This window comes from Ambystoma mexicanum, chromosome 1p, assembly GCF_040938575.1.
Source record: "Ambystoma mexicanum isolate Mex_15411 chromosome 1p, UKY_AmexF1_1, whole genome shotgun sequence".
In the NCBI taxonomy this organism is placed as follows: Eukaryota; Metazoa; Chordata; class Amphibia; order Caudata; family Ambystomatidae; genus Ambystoma; species Ambystoma mexicanum.
The window spans coordinates 1,012,347,737-1,012,363,929 of NC_090921.1; the positions used below are offsets into that span (position 1 = coordinate 1,012,347,737).

The following is a 16,193-nucleotide window of genomic DNA, read 5'->3' on the forward strand; positions in this document are numbered from 1 at the left end:
GACAAATTCCACTTCAGGGGGAAGTGTCTAAACCACTTGCTTCCTTTAATACATCCTGAAGGTCTTTCAACCTTCTTTCCTCAGGGTCAAAAGTCTCTGGTTCAGGTGATGTGGTCCTCTGCAGGTCAAAAGGCCTTTCTTGATCTGAGTCTTCCTTTTCCTCATAAATTGAGGTTAAAGGGGGGTGTTCTGAGTGAAAAGGGACAAAACTCATTTCTAAAGCAGAAAGAGCCATCATCACTGGCCTTGAAATGGTCGATGTCATCGACACTGATGTAAAAATCCTCGAAGTTGCCGTCTAAGGCGTCGAGAAAACTGGAAGCGTCCCTGTAGAACTCGAAAGGATTGGAACCCTGCTCGAGTATGTTGACGATGCTCTCAGCTTCGTGTCGGAGGCTCTTGGCCTAACCGTTGGCTGTGGAGTAGCAGTGTTTTTTTTTCTTTTATCGGCGTCAACGCCGGTGTTGACTCAATCGACGGATGCGTCGAAGAACCCTTCGATAACGGCGTCGATGGCGCCGATCTATGCTTCGAAGGGGCTTTCGGCAATGGCGAAGATGCTTTACTTCCCAATGGCTCATGGCGCTTTCGGGTCGACTTTCGACGGGTGCTTCGACTCGCGGCGTTTCGATTTTTTTTGGCTTCTCTCCCAGGGTATCACCCGCAGCTGACTTCGAGGGGGTCGAGGCCGCTTTCTCGAAGACACTTAGCATCTTATGTCTGAATTCCTCCCACTCAGCCCGAGAGCTGTGTTTTGTGGGGAAATGTACTCTTTCAGGGGAACTAGAAGACGACGACAAAGGAGATCTTCTATGTCTCTTTTTCGAGTGTCTAGACCTCGACGAGTGGTGGGAGCCACTTCGAGACCTAGACCGAGAATGCTTTTGATGGTGAGGAGACTAATGTCTCGACTCTACCGTGGAAACTTTCGAGGAAGTTAAAACTGACTTACCTCTCTCGAGCTTCCCCTTCCGTTCCTTCAAGGCTTTCGCCATCATGGATAGGCATGCCTCACACTCCGAACACTGGTGTTCGATTCCCAGACAACACAAACCGATCCTGTGAGGATCCGTCAATGACATTTTCTTCCCACAGTCTCAGTATTTTTTGAAACCGGACCGAGGAGTCGTCGGGTCGGAGGAGGAAGCCATCGAGTACGAGTCGGTTTTCTCGAGGAAATATGAATATATTTCGACTGACGAACTGAGCAACGGTATTCCGAGGCACACGAAGCGCGGGAAAACGGAACTGAGCAACGGACGCTGCGCGTGGCCATTTATAGGCATGATGGCGTTGATACGGTGGCTGTCGAGTAACACCTACCCGATGGACGTCGACGCACAGCGCCCTCTACTGGGAATTTTTTTTTCCGAGGCCAGCAAGCTAGAGATACAAATATCATAGATAAGGAATAAGTCGGAGGACACAATCCCTTCAAAGTGTTATTTGGATACTTGTCACTGTGAATCTGTTAAAACCTTGCAGCTCACACTGACCCCTCTTGAGATACACCTGGCTGCTCAGTCACTATCAACTTGTGTAGTACATGCTTATACCAAAGGTTGGGTTAACTATTGCTAAGAGGACAAGGTTGATGCAGTCTCCCACAGGGTACTGAATGCAGTCTTGCCTAACAAAGATCTCATCCGAGGACATACAGATTACGAACGATGGAACAGAGGCTCCCCAGGATGGGTGAACTACATCACGCTCCAGGAAGAATAAACGAAGAGATCGCAGATGCCCACACATTGACAGAAGGGAGAAGAGCAGAGACCTGGATGACCAGATCTGAAGACCATCCCAATGACCAGGAAAACTGACTATTCCAATCAGGAAACTGAGCCCGAAAGATATCTGTTTAACTGTTTTAGGCATAGCATAGGCCACTGCACAGACTCATGGCCAAATCTCTCATGATCGTGGCAGTTTATAAGGGCATTAGGAGCATGTTCCCTCCCCTATTCAGGGATTAACCTGTGGCTCAGCCAAAGGGCAGTGTACTCACATTTTTATGTTCTGTTATTAGTTTTGTATGTTACTTGTAAATTTAGTTTATGCACAAGTGGTGTAATTGTGGGAGGAATTGGATATTACACAGGGTTATTCCCAAGCAGGGTTTATGAATCAGGACAATTATGTTAATCAATAGCAGCACCAATGACCGGTGGGGCCACACAGACTGGACAATAACCCAGAAATGGCAAGGATAAAGATTGTGTCCATGAATGTTTAGGGGCTGAATGCCCTGAGGAAGGGTGTATTGTCCAGATTGTAAGAATTAAACGCAGAGAGTTACTGCAAGAGACTCATTGTCATGATCTCTGCTTCCAAAAGGTCAGAGTTTTCCCAACTCCCTTGTAAGCAGATCCATAACCCAGGTTCCGAGTGCCAACCAGTCCCAATTGGGACCTTTTGGACCCAGTCCTGGCGCCAGTGGCACCAGGCTCATAAATATGCCCAGTCCCAGCGCTGGAAGCGCCGGGCTCATAATGCTTGGGTGGACTTACCTGCAGCAGACCATGCTGCTTACTTGCCTGCCAGTTGAGCCTCTGATCCTCTTCTGTTTGGAACTACTTTTCCTGTTGGGTGGGGCAGGAGCCACTCCCTAGATTCAGAACACTGGAACTCTTCTGGAAGGCAGGAACTCTTTTCTTACCAGGAACTCTTTTCTTACTTAGGCGTGGCTGTGGAAGGAGACACCTAAGCACTACAGGAGGCTATTTAAACCACACCCGGTGGATGAATCTTGCTTTGCGTTATTCTGCAACCTCTGCAGCAGAACGCTCATCGTGTCTTCTGCATCTGGTCCTGGGCCTAAGGAAAAAGGCTTACCATCCTGAATCCAGTCTTCAGCAACACCTATAAAGACAAGAAAGAACAGGTTAGCATTCCGGCATCTGAAAGGCAAAGGCTTACCATCCTGAATCCAGTCTTCAGCAACACCTATAAAGACAAGAAAGAACAGGTTAGCATTCCGGCATCTGAAAGGCAAAGGCTTACCTACTCTTCGGCGCTGCATCCCGCATCTGAAAGACAAAACAAGGTGCGTTTAAAGACATTGGGGAACTTTAATACTCACGTGCCATGACTCCTTTCCACATCTAATCCAGTGGGTATTCCGGCACCCTGCAGCCGCTCCGAACTCGTGCCTGCAAAATAAAAAGACAGTTAGAGCGCATAGTGAAGCAGGCAACAAGCGCTTACTTACGTGCTTCCAGGCGCTTCTATTCATCACACGGGCTCCATCTTCAACTCACTTCAGCCCGTCATCCGCCATCGCCGGAACCCTGCAAAACAAGAGACATCATTACTAAAGACTTTAAAGACATTTGAATGACTCGAAACTTACCGTTCGTGCAGTAAACGACGGACAGCAGTCCTCTGAAGTCAAGAGGCCTGCGCTACCTATCCAGTGAAGAAACTGGTTACAGCACCCTGCCCCGAGGCAGATGGAGAGCTCGGCATTCACTTACCTAAGGTGAGAGCGTTAACCTTTGGGGGTCTACAGGAGAGGAGAAGAGGAAAGAGATAGGGACACCCCAATAACCCCAGTTCATTAACCCCATATTTTCTATCTGCAGACATCTTACTCTACACGTCAGGCATACAGTGCACAGAGGTCCAGCCCAAAGAGCCAACCGGGTGCTACACATCACCTTTGAAGATACGGTAGTCGCCCAGTCAAGACCGGCGCCTCTGCGAGAATCAGGTGAGCGTTACACTCATTGAAGGATTGGCCAATGCGGGGATCGAAAAGTTTCCCACACCAATTTTTTGCTTCGGCCCCCAGAAGAAAGAGTGGCAATCCTGGTGTTTATTGTATTTGGTTTAAATTATAAACCTTTACAAAAAAAAGCTTGGGGCGTATTGTGACATTTAAGGGCACCACCCAAAGTCTCATACAGCGAATCTGCTAGTGGAGAGTTCAATTTTAAGTATAGTGACAAGATGCGCCACTCAACACAAGCTTTTATAGAATATTCACTCAGTTCAAACCCGATTGTCGCAAGGGTAATTGCATTTGGGATACCCAAGATATTACAAATGTTTTAAAATAGCGTTGTCATAATTCAAGGCCATATGAGTTTCGGAACCATTTTCCCCCATAGAAAAGAGCCGGTTTTAGAAAAAATCTTCTGAATTTGCGATCGATTTTAATGATTCGACTCCGAAGCTGGGCTGATTTGTGAAGCCCAACTGGGCCCTGAAATAGAATCCCAGATAAACAAGGCTAGCGCTGGTCCCAATATGCAATTTTTCCTGGTCTGTGGAAAACGTAAATTTCTTTCTATTTTTAATCTGAAGGCCAAATTTCTGGTGTTACTGGGATTAATAAGAAGCCCGTTCTCATTAGCAGATTTTGAAGATGTTCAAGAGCCTTTGAAGACGGACAAACAGAAAATCTGCGTTAGCCAGCAATGATATTTTGCACTGGCCTACCTTTGGCATAATACGGCCCCCTTCGGAAAGATAGTCGGCCACGTCAGATATTGTTTGAATAACCAGGGGGGGCCATGACACAGCCCTGCTTTAAGCCCCTGTATGAACTTATTCTGCGCGAGAGATGGCCCTTATGATTCAGCCGAATCCGTATTCCAGGATTATCATAAACACTGCATACTAAACTTAGTAGACCATGCGGCATACCCCAGCCTGCCAATTAGACCACATCTGATTCGGGTCAACACAGCCAAATCAATTGAGGCCATACACGTAGCCTTCAGGCATAGCCATGTCGATTCCTGTATCGACTTCACAGCAAGACCAATAATGGTGGTTGAATGTCCCTTGCGGAAGCCCATCTGGAATCTATTCAATCCATGAGCAGAAGCCCATTGCTCCAAATGAGTCCGAAGAAAAGCTGAAAAGATGTTGCAGTCAGTGTCGATTAAGGAGATTGGCCGATAATGTTTAGTTTGACTTGCTGCCACATTTAAAGAAAGGAACAACTGGAAATACTCCTGTGTGGAGAATACTTCCAAATTGCAGAAACATTATGTTAACCCAATTAATTGGGTTGGCCTTAAAGGTATCATTTGTTAGGCCATTCTGGGCCCAGGGCACGAGACTTCTTACATTGCTTCAGAAAACAGTAAATATTTTTGTCTAGCTCCGGCTGCCAAGAGTAGTCATATGTGGCAGAACTAGGGTATAAATCAATGCCATCATTGCCAGCAGGTGTTCCAAATAAAGTCTCAAAAACGGACCCATGCTGGCTCCGGAATAGCATTTAGTTGGGAAATAGTAAAATTACGGTTGCAGTTATTAATGAATGACCCCACATGGGAGTTTATTAGAACTTTGAACATGGTCTCAGCGTCACACTGCAAGATTGCTGCTCACGTATACTTGCAAACATTTTTATATTTTTGCCTGATCTTTGGTTTAGCTTTAGTAGCAGCAACACCAATTGTAGCCTTACATTTCCTAATCCCCCTCATGTGAGATTTAGCTACAGCCAGCTCTTAATTGTGGCAGTGGATAGGTTTGTACAATCTCACTGACATAAAACTAGGATTAGTTCCTACACGCATCACCAGATCAGTGATGAGATCCAGAATCCACATTAAAATTTAGCATTTTCCATGTAGTTTGAAACATAATCGAGTGGAGATCTTGATTTAGATTAGCAATACTGGAGTCGGACCATCAAATTGCATTACCCGAGTAAGTAATTCTTACATGCATCAGATCTGTATACTCTGGTAAACAGAATATCAAATTCCACTTTTAGAATAGCATTGTCGCGCAAATTATTCCTAAACACAGAATGATGTACAGCAGTTTGACAAATAATTATCAATAAAGATGTAATCCAGAATTGTAGTAACCCCTCTATACCGTGTGTGCATTTTTACATCTCATTTGCTCGACTGCAGGCCTTCACTGTAAGAGGCTGGAGCACTATCGCCCCCAAAGCAAGCCTCTTCAAGCTTGGGATTTGAAGTTCTGCAAGATCATATCTGAAGGTAGGTCACAGATCACAATCCAAGTCCAGCAAGAGAAAGGTATTTAAATCTGCTAACATAACCCTACATTGGGGGTTATTAGATGACCACAGCAATACATTCACAGACCACCTCCAAGAAATGACTAATTTCTGCAATCCCCTTGTGCCAATATACGTTCAGCACCAATAAATTGAAAGCTAAATCTGCTGAACTCCGTGCAACTGCCATGGCTCCAAATGGAAGGTCAGCAATGGGCGTTGCAAGAGCAGGATCATCAGGTTAATTGGTAGGAGCAACCAGGATATGAGTTACTTGTCCCTGGTGCATCTTGTGCACTATTTTGCTCAGGAGTGGCGTCTGAGGCGGAGGGGGAGCATAAGCAAATTTCCCTGACCAGTTTATCCACAGGGCGTTGCCCCTTGGACCCTAGCTGGGGAAACCTGGACGCGAAGTCTTGCCATCATGCTTTAACTTTTTGGTGAACAAGTCTAGTGGGGATATTCTGTCTAGGATATCCATCGAGTTGACATTTTCTAGGATAGCTTGGACAGACTTGGAGAGCACCTCCCTGCTTGTTCAGATAGAGAATGGCCGTGGTCCTGTCTGAGACCTGCCCTGTGACCCTGGAGATGTTGAAAGGCCTTGAGGACTGCCGAGAGCTCCAGGAAGTTGATATATCTCTGGGCAGCAGCATGTGTCCACTGTCCGTGGGCTGTGTGGTGAAGGAAGAGTGAATCACCTGTAGTTAGGATTGCTTGAGCTGGTGTAGTGCGAAAAGGTTTTCCTTTTAACAGGTTGTCCTTGGAACGCTAGCGAAGAGCCTGAAAGAGGGTTAGCAAAACAACCATAAAATAGTCCCAATCTCCACTTGCCTGAGACCACTCGCTAACCATTCCTGCATTGGACTTGTGCGCAGGCGCACCAGAGGTACCAAATAAATGCAATAGGCCATCATCCCTAGCAAGTGCATTGCTTGGTGTACTGTTACCTGGCGACCGACCTTGTATTGAGGTACCTGAAACAGCATATTTTGTACTCTCGTTAGAGGGGAATGCGAGCTCATCTTTTGTGTTTAGGACAGCCCCCAGAATCTGTTTTAGCTTGCTGGGGACTAGACTTGATTTTCTTCTCGGAGAAACCCAGATTGCAGAGTAGGTTTATTGTTTTGTGCACATTTAACTTGCAAATCTGAGGAGACTCCCTGGTTAACCAGTCCAGATAAGGGTATACCGGGATGGACGTACTGAGCAGGTGTGCTGCCACTACTGCGAGCACCTTGGTGAACACTCTTGGTGCAGAGGCGATGCCGAACGGGAGTACTTTGAACTGATGTGTACTACCGCCATCTTCAAACGCATGTATTTTCTCTGTGTAGAGTATTGAAATATGAAAGTATGCATCTTTCATGTTCAATGTTGCCATGTAGTCTCCCAGTTTCAGAAGTGGAATCACCTCCTGGAGCATGGTTTTGCAAAACATGTGGTTTGACAAATTTGTTCACGGGGCACAGATCTAGTACTGGGGGCATGGCAAGTTTTTTTTGGCAGAATGTAGTACGTTGAATAAATACCCTTGTTTGCCGGAATGATTTGTATTGCATCCTTCAAGCAGCACCTTCATTTCCTCCAGCCAGGCCTCCAGATAAGGTGCGTACCAGGCCTTTTTACACATGAAAATCTTATAAATACAACAGCTTTATTATTTGTTTACATTTACAAACAGGTTTAGAGCAGAGGGCAGTGCAAAGGTCAGGTTACTTGATAGAAACCAGAAGGCTTCTTTTGATTTTTATCTACATGGATGTAATTGCAAGACACCTCTGAAACAGAAGAAAAAGTTACTTTCTTACCTGGTAACGTTCTTTCAATGGGATGTTCCTCTGACGTATTCCACATCCATGACAGTAATCACCACAGCTGTGCTGCTTCGTAAAATATTTGGTGTGTCGATGACGTCAATATGCCCCTTCCAGGACCTCCTCCTACAGCACCAGATGTTAAAAGTAGGACGCACGACGCCCGTAACCTCAGTTGTAATTTTTTCCCCAGAACGTATGGCACCAATCTGCCAGCATGACTACAGAAAGCCTTGCAGAAACGGAAGCTGCAATCGCATAAGAAGTTCTGTAGAGGGGCAGGCTGGGAGGGTGCGATGTGGAATACGTCAGAGGAACATCCCATCGAAAGACCGTTACCAGGTAGGAAAGTAACTTCTTCGAAGGGATTGTCCCCTTCGACTTATTCCACATCTATGACAAACTCCCAAAGCAGTATCAACGTATGGAGGTGGGAAAAGAATTGATGCTTTAAAATGCCCAATCAAATTACAGAATAGAGAACCGCCTTATCAAAGGCTAAATCCTGCCGATGGATACAATACAGGGAGTAGTGTTTTACAAAAGTATGGACAGAGGCCCATGTGGCTGCTTCACAGATATTACAAATGGGCACACCCCTCTGCAGAGCGGTAGAGGCAGCCACACACCCTAGTAGAATGGGCCAGTGTGTCCTTACCCGCCAGACGGTAGCATTCAGACATTGACAAAATGATTCAACGGGACAAGGTCTGCTTAGAAACAGCTTCACCTTAACGCCTTCCAGCGTATCCAACAAAGAGTTGATCTTCCACTCTGACACGGGACATGCGTGAGATGTAGAAACTTAAAGCTCTCCTAGGATCCAACCTATGGAGCCTCTCCTCTTCCTTACCAGGATGCGGAGGAGGATAGAACGCTGGAAGAACTACCTTCTGGCTCAAATGAAATTCCGACAACCTTCAGAAGAAAAGGACGAACCCTAAGGACAACCCTGTCCTTATGGAATATAGTGAAGGGTGGTTTGGCGGAAAGTAACTGCAACTCACTCTGCGTGTGGAAGTAATCGCAACTAAAAATAGTTTTAAAGGTTAACAGTCTCAATGGACAAGAATGTAAGGGCTCAAATGGAGCTCCCAGGAGGAACTTTAAAACCAAATTCAAATCCCATCCCGGGGAACACTCTTCAGACGAGCGCTTAAATATGGACAGTGCCGCCAGGTACCCCTTAATGGTACCCACTTGCAGGTCCTTGTGGGCTAACGAAAGCAAAAAAGACAGAACCACAGGAATGGCACATGAAAAAGGATCCTCATTCTGTACCCTGCACCAGTCGCAGAATTTTCTCCAACAGCAACGGCTGCCTGGCCAGAGCCAACACCTCCATCACGTCTTCAGGGAAGTCCCAATCCTTGTACCTCAACCTTTCAGATACCAAGCATGAAGGCTGAGAGACTTGACCTCTGGATGGAGAACTCCGACCCCCCCCTCCCGTGAGAGCAGATCGTCTCGGTAGGGAAGACGGCGTGGATAGTAGATAGACATGTCAAGAAGGTCCGGGTACCACGCTCTCTTGGCCCATGCCGGAGCAATGAGGATCATTCAGGAACCAAACCTCTGTAACCTCTGCAACACTTGCAGAATGACGGGGACTGCAGGCAACGCGTACAGCAGTGGGAAGGACCACTCCACTACGAACACGTCCCCTAAGGCTCCTTTTGGAGGAAATTCCCACGAGCAGAATCTTTCGCACTTCTGGTTGACATAAGTGGCGAAGAGATCCACTTGTGGGGTCCCCCAAAGGGCAAAGATCTCCAAGAGAACTTCCTGAGGCAGCTCCCACTCGTGAGAGACCATGCTCTGCCTGCTCAAAGTCTGTCGCCTCGTTTTCGTCTCTGGCCAGATGAACTGCAGAGATCGAAATATCCTGCTGGATGGCCCAGAACCAGAGCTGCATCGCCCCTCTGCACAGTGGGAGAGACCCTGCCCCCAACACCCCTTTTTTTGAGGTAGTGCATGGCCACTGTATTGTCCGTCAGAATCAGGACATTCTTTCCCCGCACAGACGGCAGAAAAGCCTTCAGGGCTAGCCTGATACCCGCAGCTCCAACAGATTGATATGGAGTCTGGACTCCGACGGTGAGCAACAACCACTGAATGTCAATTCGTTGCCATGAGCTCCCCATCCCGTGAGGGATGCGTCTGTCACGATTGTCACCTCCGGCCAAGGTAGGCAAAATGGAGCCCCACCCCTCCACCCCCCAAAATCAGATTGCCTTCGACAGCCCACCAGAGAAGATGCTGGGCGACCGAGGGCAGCACCTTAACAGGATCCGACATCCTGCCGGAAGACTGCGACCACTGCATCTTGAGAGCCCATTGCAGAGATCTCATCCGCAACCTGGCCTCTGGCACCAGTAGAATGCAGGATGCCATGAGGCTGAGCAACCTCAAGAACTCGAACGCCGGGAGACTCTGGGCATGTTGAAACTTGCACATCATCTGCAGACTGATGAGCCCTCAGCTGGGGAGGCGAACACATCCCCAGGGATGGGTCGAGCACTGCTCCAATGTACTGGAGCCATTGGGTAGGTGTCAAGTGGGACCACTTTAAGTTGAGGGAGAAGCCCAGTCTGTGAAGGGAGTGGCAGGTGACAGATCTAGGACTTGCTCGGGAGAGCACGCCCTGATCAACCAATCGTCCAGGTAGGGGTAGATGTGAATCCCCCTTTCCTGAGATACGCTGCCACCACCATGAGCTTGGTGAAGACCCTCAGGTCTGAGGTCAAACCGAACAGCAGGACCCGAAACTGAAAATGCAAGTCGCGAACCTCAGGTACTTGTGCTTGGGATGAATCGGCACATGAAAGCAAGCATCCTTGAGGTTGAGAGACACCAACCAGTCCTGAAGTTGAAGGGTCTGGAGGACTTGAGAGCGAGTAACCATCTAAAACCTGTCCTTCCTGAGGAGCATGTTCAAACCACGCAAGTCCATGATGGGTCTCAATCCCCAGTCTCTTTTTGGGATCAAAAATATGGGGAATACCATCCCTTGTTCCTCTCCGCTACAGGCACCAGTTCTATGGTGCCTTTCTCCAGCAGGGATTTGATTTCCTACGCAAGGAGCTGACCCAGACTCTTCAGAGCTTCCCCGGTGGATTGTCGTGAGGCCTCTGCCAGAAAGGAAGACAGTAGCCATGGGCTATGATCTCCTGAACCCACACATCTGAAGTAATGGCACACCACTCTACAAGATGCTGCGCCAGCCTTCCCCCAACTGGCGAACCATGTGACATGGCCTCATGACTGAGTTGAAGCGGCTGCGGCAGTGCCTCAAGGCAGAGAGGCAACTGCCCGAGCGGCTTTGGAACCTCGAGTACCTTGTTTTTGACCTCTGGTACTCCTACGTTGGCCCCTTTGACTGGCAGCTCCCATCGATCTGCCAAAGGAAGAGTAATCTCGAAAGGAGCCTCCCCTCCATTGCTGTCCCCTACGACGAAAAGGCAGTTCGTCAAACTCTGCAGCGTTCAACGACTTCGCTGCAGCTTTGGCGGTCTGCAACCTCTCAAGGCTCTCGTCAGTCTTGCTGCCAAAAAGATGATCACCATCAAAGGGCATGTTGAGAAGCCGGGACTGTCAATCAGGAGCAAACCCCAAATTCCGCAACCATGCAAACCTGCGCATCATGATGCCCGCCGCCATGGACCGGCTGACACAGTCTGCCACAGCCAGACCCGACTGAACAGACTCACATGGTATCCTTGCCATCCTGAACAAGGGCAAGAAAAACATCCCATTCCTCCCCTTAGGGAATATGTTCAGCCACCAATGACAATTCCACAGAGTGTGTGTGAATCTTGCAAGGGCACAAACTGAATTGGCTGCCTTTAAAGCCATACCCCCAGAAGAAAATATTTTCTTTGCCCAGCCGTCAAAGCATTTGTCGTCCCTATCAGGAGGGATTGTAGGGTACGCTGCCTGCTTTGCTGGAGCCGTAGCCGTCTGCACCACCAAACTCTGCGGAGTAGGGTGCGTAGACAAGTAGCAGGGGTCACCATTGGCTGGATGGTATTTTTTCGGCAAAGACTTGTTCACTGCCGGGAGACTCTCCGAAGTGGTCCAAGCCGCTGTCACCCTTCTTTGTAAGGCCATATGAAATGCAACACGGTCAGTGGGTGCACCTTGGTCAAGGATATCCGTCAGGTCATCCTGCAGAAAATCCACAGGCGGAGCAGACCACCCCAGATAATCCGTCACCCTCGACATGAGGCGCCTGAACAAGGAGCCAGCATGTGTACAAGGCTCAGGTCTGCCAAACTCAACCTCCGGGGAGGTATCAAGACCACTTGTGTCATGTAAAGATTGACGAAGGTCTTCCAATTGGCTATGACCAGACAACAGGTCATCAGGATCCTCTTTTTGGGCCAAGGGCGTTGAAATGTGTTTCTTCTGCAACCTTGCCTTGTGTAGTCAAGCACTGACGTGTTTCTTGATTAACGCCTGTTTTTTGGCACGTGAAAGGAGGGACTTTATATGCGGTGTCCTAACCGACCTGAGGCTTTATCCCCGGTTACTGCATGGGCTTCGACAGTCGCCAATAGTTGGCCGTGGGGTATGCCCTTCGTGTGTGCGCCTTGGCCGGCGGGGGTTTTCTCCATCACAGGACCGCCAGCCTGCTTCTCGGAGTCGGGGGCCTGCACTTGGGCTCTCAACAGATCCCGATCGCCATCAGCGTCACTCATGACCCCGTAGCTGCCCTCGCTGGAGTCTTCCATCACATCTATGGAGGCCTTGGCCTGCATGGTGCGAGTGGCCCTGCATTTTGTCTGCCGATCCTTTAGGGTTTTCGGCTGAAAAAGCAGACAGGACTCAGTGGTTTTCTGCGTGATCCCTCGGGAGACGGTCATTGCACACTCTGTCTTTCCACAGGAATTTATGGCGGCAGGGAGGGACCAAATTTAAATGGGGATCCGTTATGTTTTAAGAGGGCAGCTGGGCAAAAATAGAAGTCAGTATGGAGAACCTCTCCCTACTGTAATGGGTCGAAGCCCGAAGAGCCCTGTAAGCCTGCGTCTGGTCAATCGATCAGTCTTTGACGATGTGAGTGTTCGTCAGGAGCAGTCGAGTGGTTGAGCCGTCGTGTGGTGAGGCTAACAAAGGAACAAGAGTCTACAATTAAAAGTGTAGTAATTCAAAAAGGCATAAGCCTGAAAGAACTCTGCATTTGCGACCGACTTCGATGGCGGGAAAAAACAATCTGAGGGACCTCGACGCGTCGTGAAGGACCATGGGTACAGTACACATCACATTAGGGATAGTATTACTAAATCACACCCTGTTGACCTCAGTTTGATTTCGAAAACAAATCTTTTAATACTCTGCGACTTCCACTAGATGTCGGACTATTCAAAGCCTGTATTTAAGCAGATCCACAGGCTCCAGAAATATTCATTCCCACCGGGAGGGTAAGCACACTGTCGTGAATCATCCTTGCCCAGGTCTTCTTTATCTAGATGATCGGTCATCATTGGTATTAGAGTATGTATACTTTTACGGCGGTGCGGCTCAAAAGTGATCCATATATTTTCATTGTCCGCTACGTTCATGTTCTTCCATTAATGAGACTATTTTACTCACATGTATTTAAATTCCTTTATGGACCGTCTCAGGGCAGGAGGCGCGTTAGAGAGGTCTGCTCTGATGTGGTAGGTAACTGAATTGAAGTTTAGACTGCAATTCATTCCTACCTCAACCACAGCCCCCCAATCCTCTGATAATTTGACTAGACCCTCCTGATGCCTGTCAAGATAATTGTGGATCCTACCCCAGTGTTTCAGACTGGTTTGTAGGGTGGGTGTATTTTTCTACATAACCCCTGTTTTTAGCCTCCCAATGTCTTTGATGTGGGGTGCGTTTGTTTTCCAGAGTAGGTCTCTACAGTGCTCAATGTTTGGTTCGACCCGATCTTTCAGCAGTGAGCGCTGCCCTCATGAGTTTATAGTTTGATTTATGGGAGTTTGCAACCTCTCGTACGCCAGGGGACTTCTAATTTCTTAACAAAACCATTGGGGCTGGTCGTAAGGCCTTGCCTGTTGGTGCTGCAATTAAGATTGAACCTGCTGCACAGCCCTTGGAAGGAAAAGGCATTCTGTAGGGCCCAAACAAGGTTAAATATATCCCCACTCTGACTGTCCAAGTGTGTGGTAATGTTTGAACACTTTAGATAGTTACAGCTTTCTCCCTGAACACATGATCGGTACACTGACAGGAACGCCCCTGTTGAAAACCTATTTTTGAAATCTAAAAACAAGATTCAATACTCTTAGCCACCACGAGATAGAAAATAATCTAAGCAGAGTCACAAGCCTCAGAAAGAAGTCCATGTAGATCGACAAATATCTTATGTGTAGTATTCTTGAGTTTGAGCAAGTTCAAGCTTAATGAATTTAAAATGTTGTGGTAGCCAATTACTTGGTGTTTGAAAGTGTTAACTGGACTGACTCCCCAGCCTAAAACTCTGCTTAATGCTTGGCCTACGCTACCCGAACAGTTAAGGCCAGGTGTGAAATGCCCTTACTCATCCCTAGGTTGGGCACTCAGAACCCCCATACAAGGCTGGCTCAGATAACACCAAGCATTCAGACACAAACATGAACTCCGCACATAACCAAACTTAATTTGACATTCGCCTTGAAAAGAAATTTGCATTCATCTGTGCAAACATCCCCAAAACAGAACTTACTGCCTGCTGGCAGGTGTTTCCAACGCTGCCCTTCTCTCCTCGCACCACCTTCATCAGACAGTGTAACGTGCGACCTTTGCGATGCAGTCCAGAGCACTGATGCTCAATCTCTCCACGGCATCCTAAAATGATCTCCGGGCTCAGCGAGAAATCCTCCATCAGCATACGACGATAATCTATCATCTCTCCTTGGCACTCGCTGCTGACCTGCCGGCCTGCAAAAATTGAAGAGCGCACAGAAATCAACAAAAACGTTAAAGTATTATCTGGAGCCTAGCCTACATTTTGCTCCCGACAATGTAATTGTACATTTGAAAGCTTTTATTTGTTCCATGCTTAATTGTATTCACCTTACTGATTAAAGGCAATAATCAAAGACCCTTTTGTACACATGCCATGTCCAAATGTAGATTTTAACAAGCATTGCTGGACCGACCACAAGTGCACCGGACAAGCTACATCCCAAAGACTTTGCACCACCACCCAAGGACATATGCTTGGTTTCCTTGAGTTTCTTCACTCCGGTCATTGAAAAGAATATGCACATATTAAACAGTGAAGGTTGACGAAAGAATGCTGAAATATAGCAAGTTTGCATGGGGAGTTACTTGAATCATAAATTAACAGCCTGCCTTCCACATAGATGTGCACACTTGAAGCGAGACACATTAAGATTGGGACACAGTAGAGGGGTTAGGTGGGGGTTTAGAGGGTGGATGTGGCTGCTACTCGCATGAGCTCCCGAAACACTGGATGTTAGACAGTTTTTCTTAAATCCAATTAAGGGCTTCATAAAACCACAGAACTTAGGCAATACAGAATCTCCAATTCCTAGTAGATGTCTGTACCACCGGATATGGGGGTAGCATGGACAAAGCAGCCATGTTCATCTTAGGAGGGAGAGAGAGCTGTAGGTCAGTACAAAGACATTGTAGTACACATTTGGTTTAAAGTAACAGAGCAAAAACAGAGGTGATGGCTGGAAGGTTTAGAATGAATCTTAACCACCGACATTGCTCTGAGCAACCCTCTAGACCACTGTTCTTCGCCTGCTAAGCCATTACAGAAGGAGAAAGACCATATGCTTGGTCCCACCCCAAAAGGGGCAGTCCAGCCCGAACTGCTAGGTCACATCCCTTCTGCATGAGACCACAAACCACCCCAAACATGTTTCAGCCTTATTGGGCCTCATCAGAAGTAGCTTGGGTCTCTAGGGCCAGCAAGCACAAGACCCACCGATACACTTAGTATTGTAAAAATAATGATTTTAAATACACGCAGGCCAAGATCCATCTTGGGTAAGTACTATTCACATAAGTTAAAAAACACATACAAAAACTAATACTACTTATGGTTTACAAACCCACGTATGACCTTATTTAGAGAAGCCAAACGTAATAAAGTTGTCAAACCAAATACATTGAGAATAGCAATCTGCTGTTCTTGGGGAATAATACCTGGCTAGTTACTTTTAGATTACAATAAGTAATTCAAGGATATAGACCCCATTGGTCAGGTCATACAGTGTTATTCAATTACATAATCACTTATTACTTAATAAACCAACCTTGTTATAAGTATACACCTTGCAACATAGATTACTTTGTACAACTGTTCAGGGACAGTAAAGGAACTCACTTTCTGGGGGTGGGGCAGGGGGGTTTAGGATACTCAAGTGATAAGT

The 16,193-nt window shown here is 47.3% G+C and overlaps 1 protein-coding gene across 2 annotated transcripts in view; it reads right to left on the reverse strand.

The window, feature by feature from the left end:
- Nucleotides 1–16,193, reverse strand: part of GLG1 (golgi glycoprotein 1) — a 1,453,447-nt gene that overhangs the window by 1,119,967 nt on the left and 317,287 nt on the right. For both annotated transcript variants that reach the window (XM_069655141.1, XM_069655148.1), the window contains exon 8: nt 14,510–14,724. In XM_069655141.1, the coding sequence (XP_069511242.1) occupies nt 14,510–14,724 (215 nt within the window). The remainder of the gene's footprint in view (nt 1–14,509; nt 14,725–16,193) is intronic.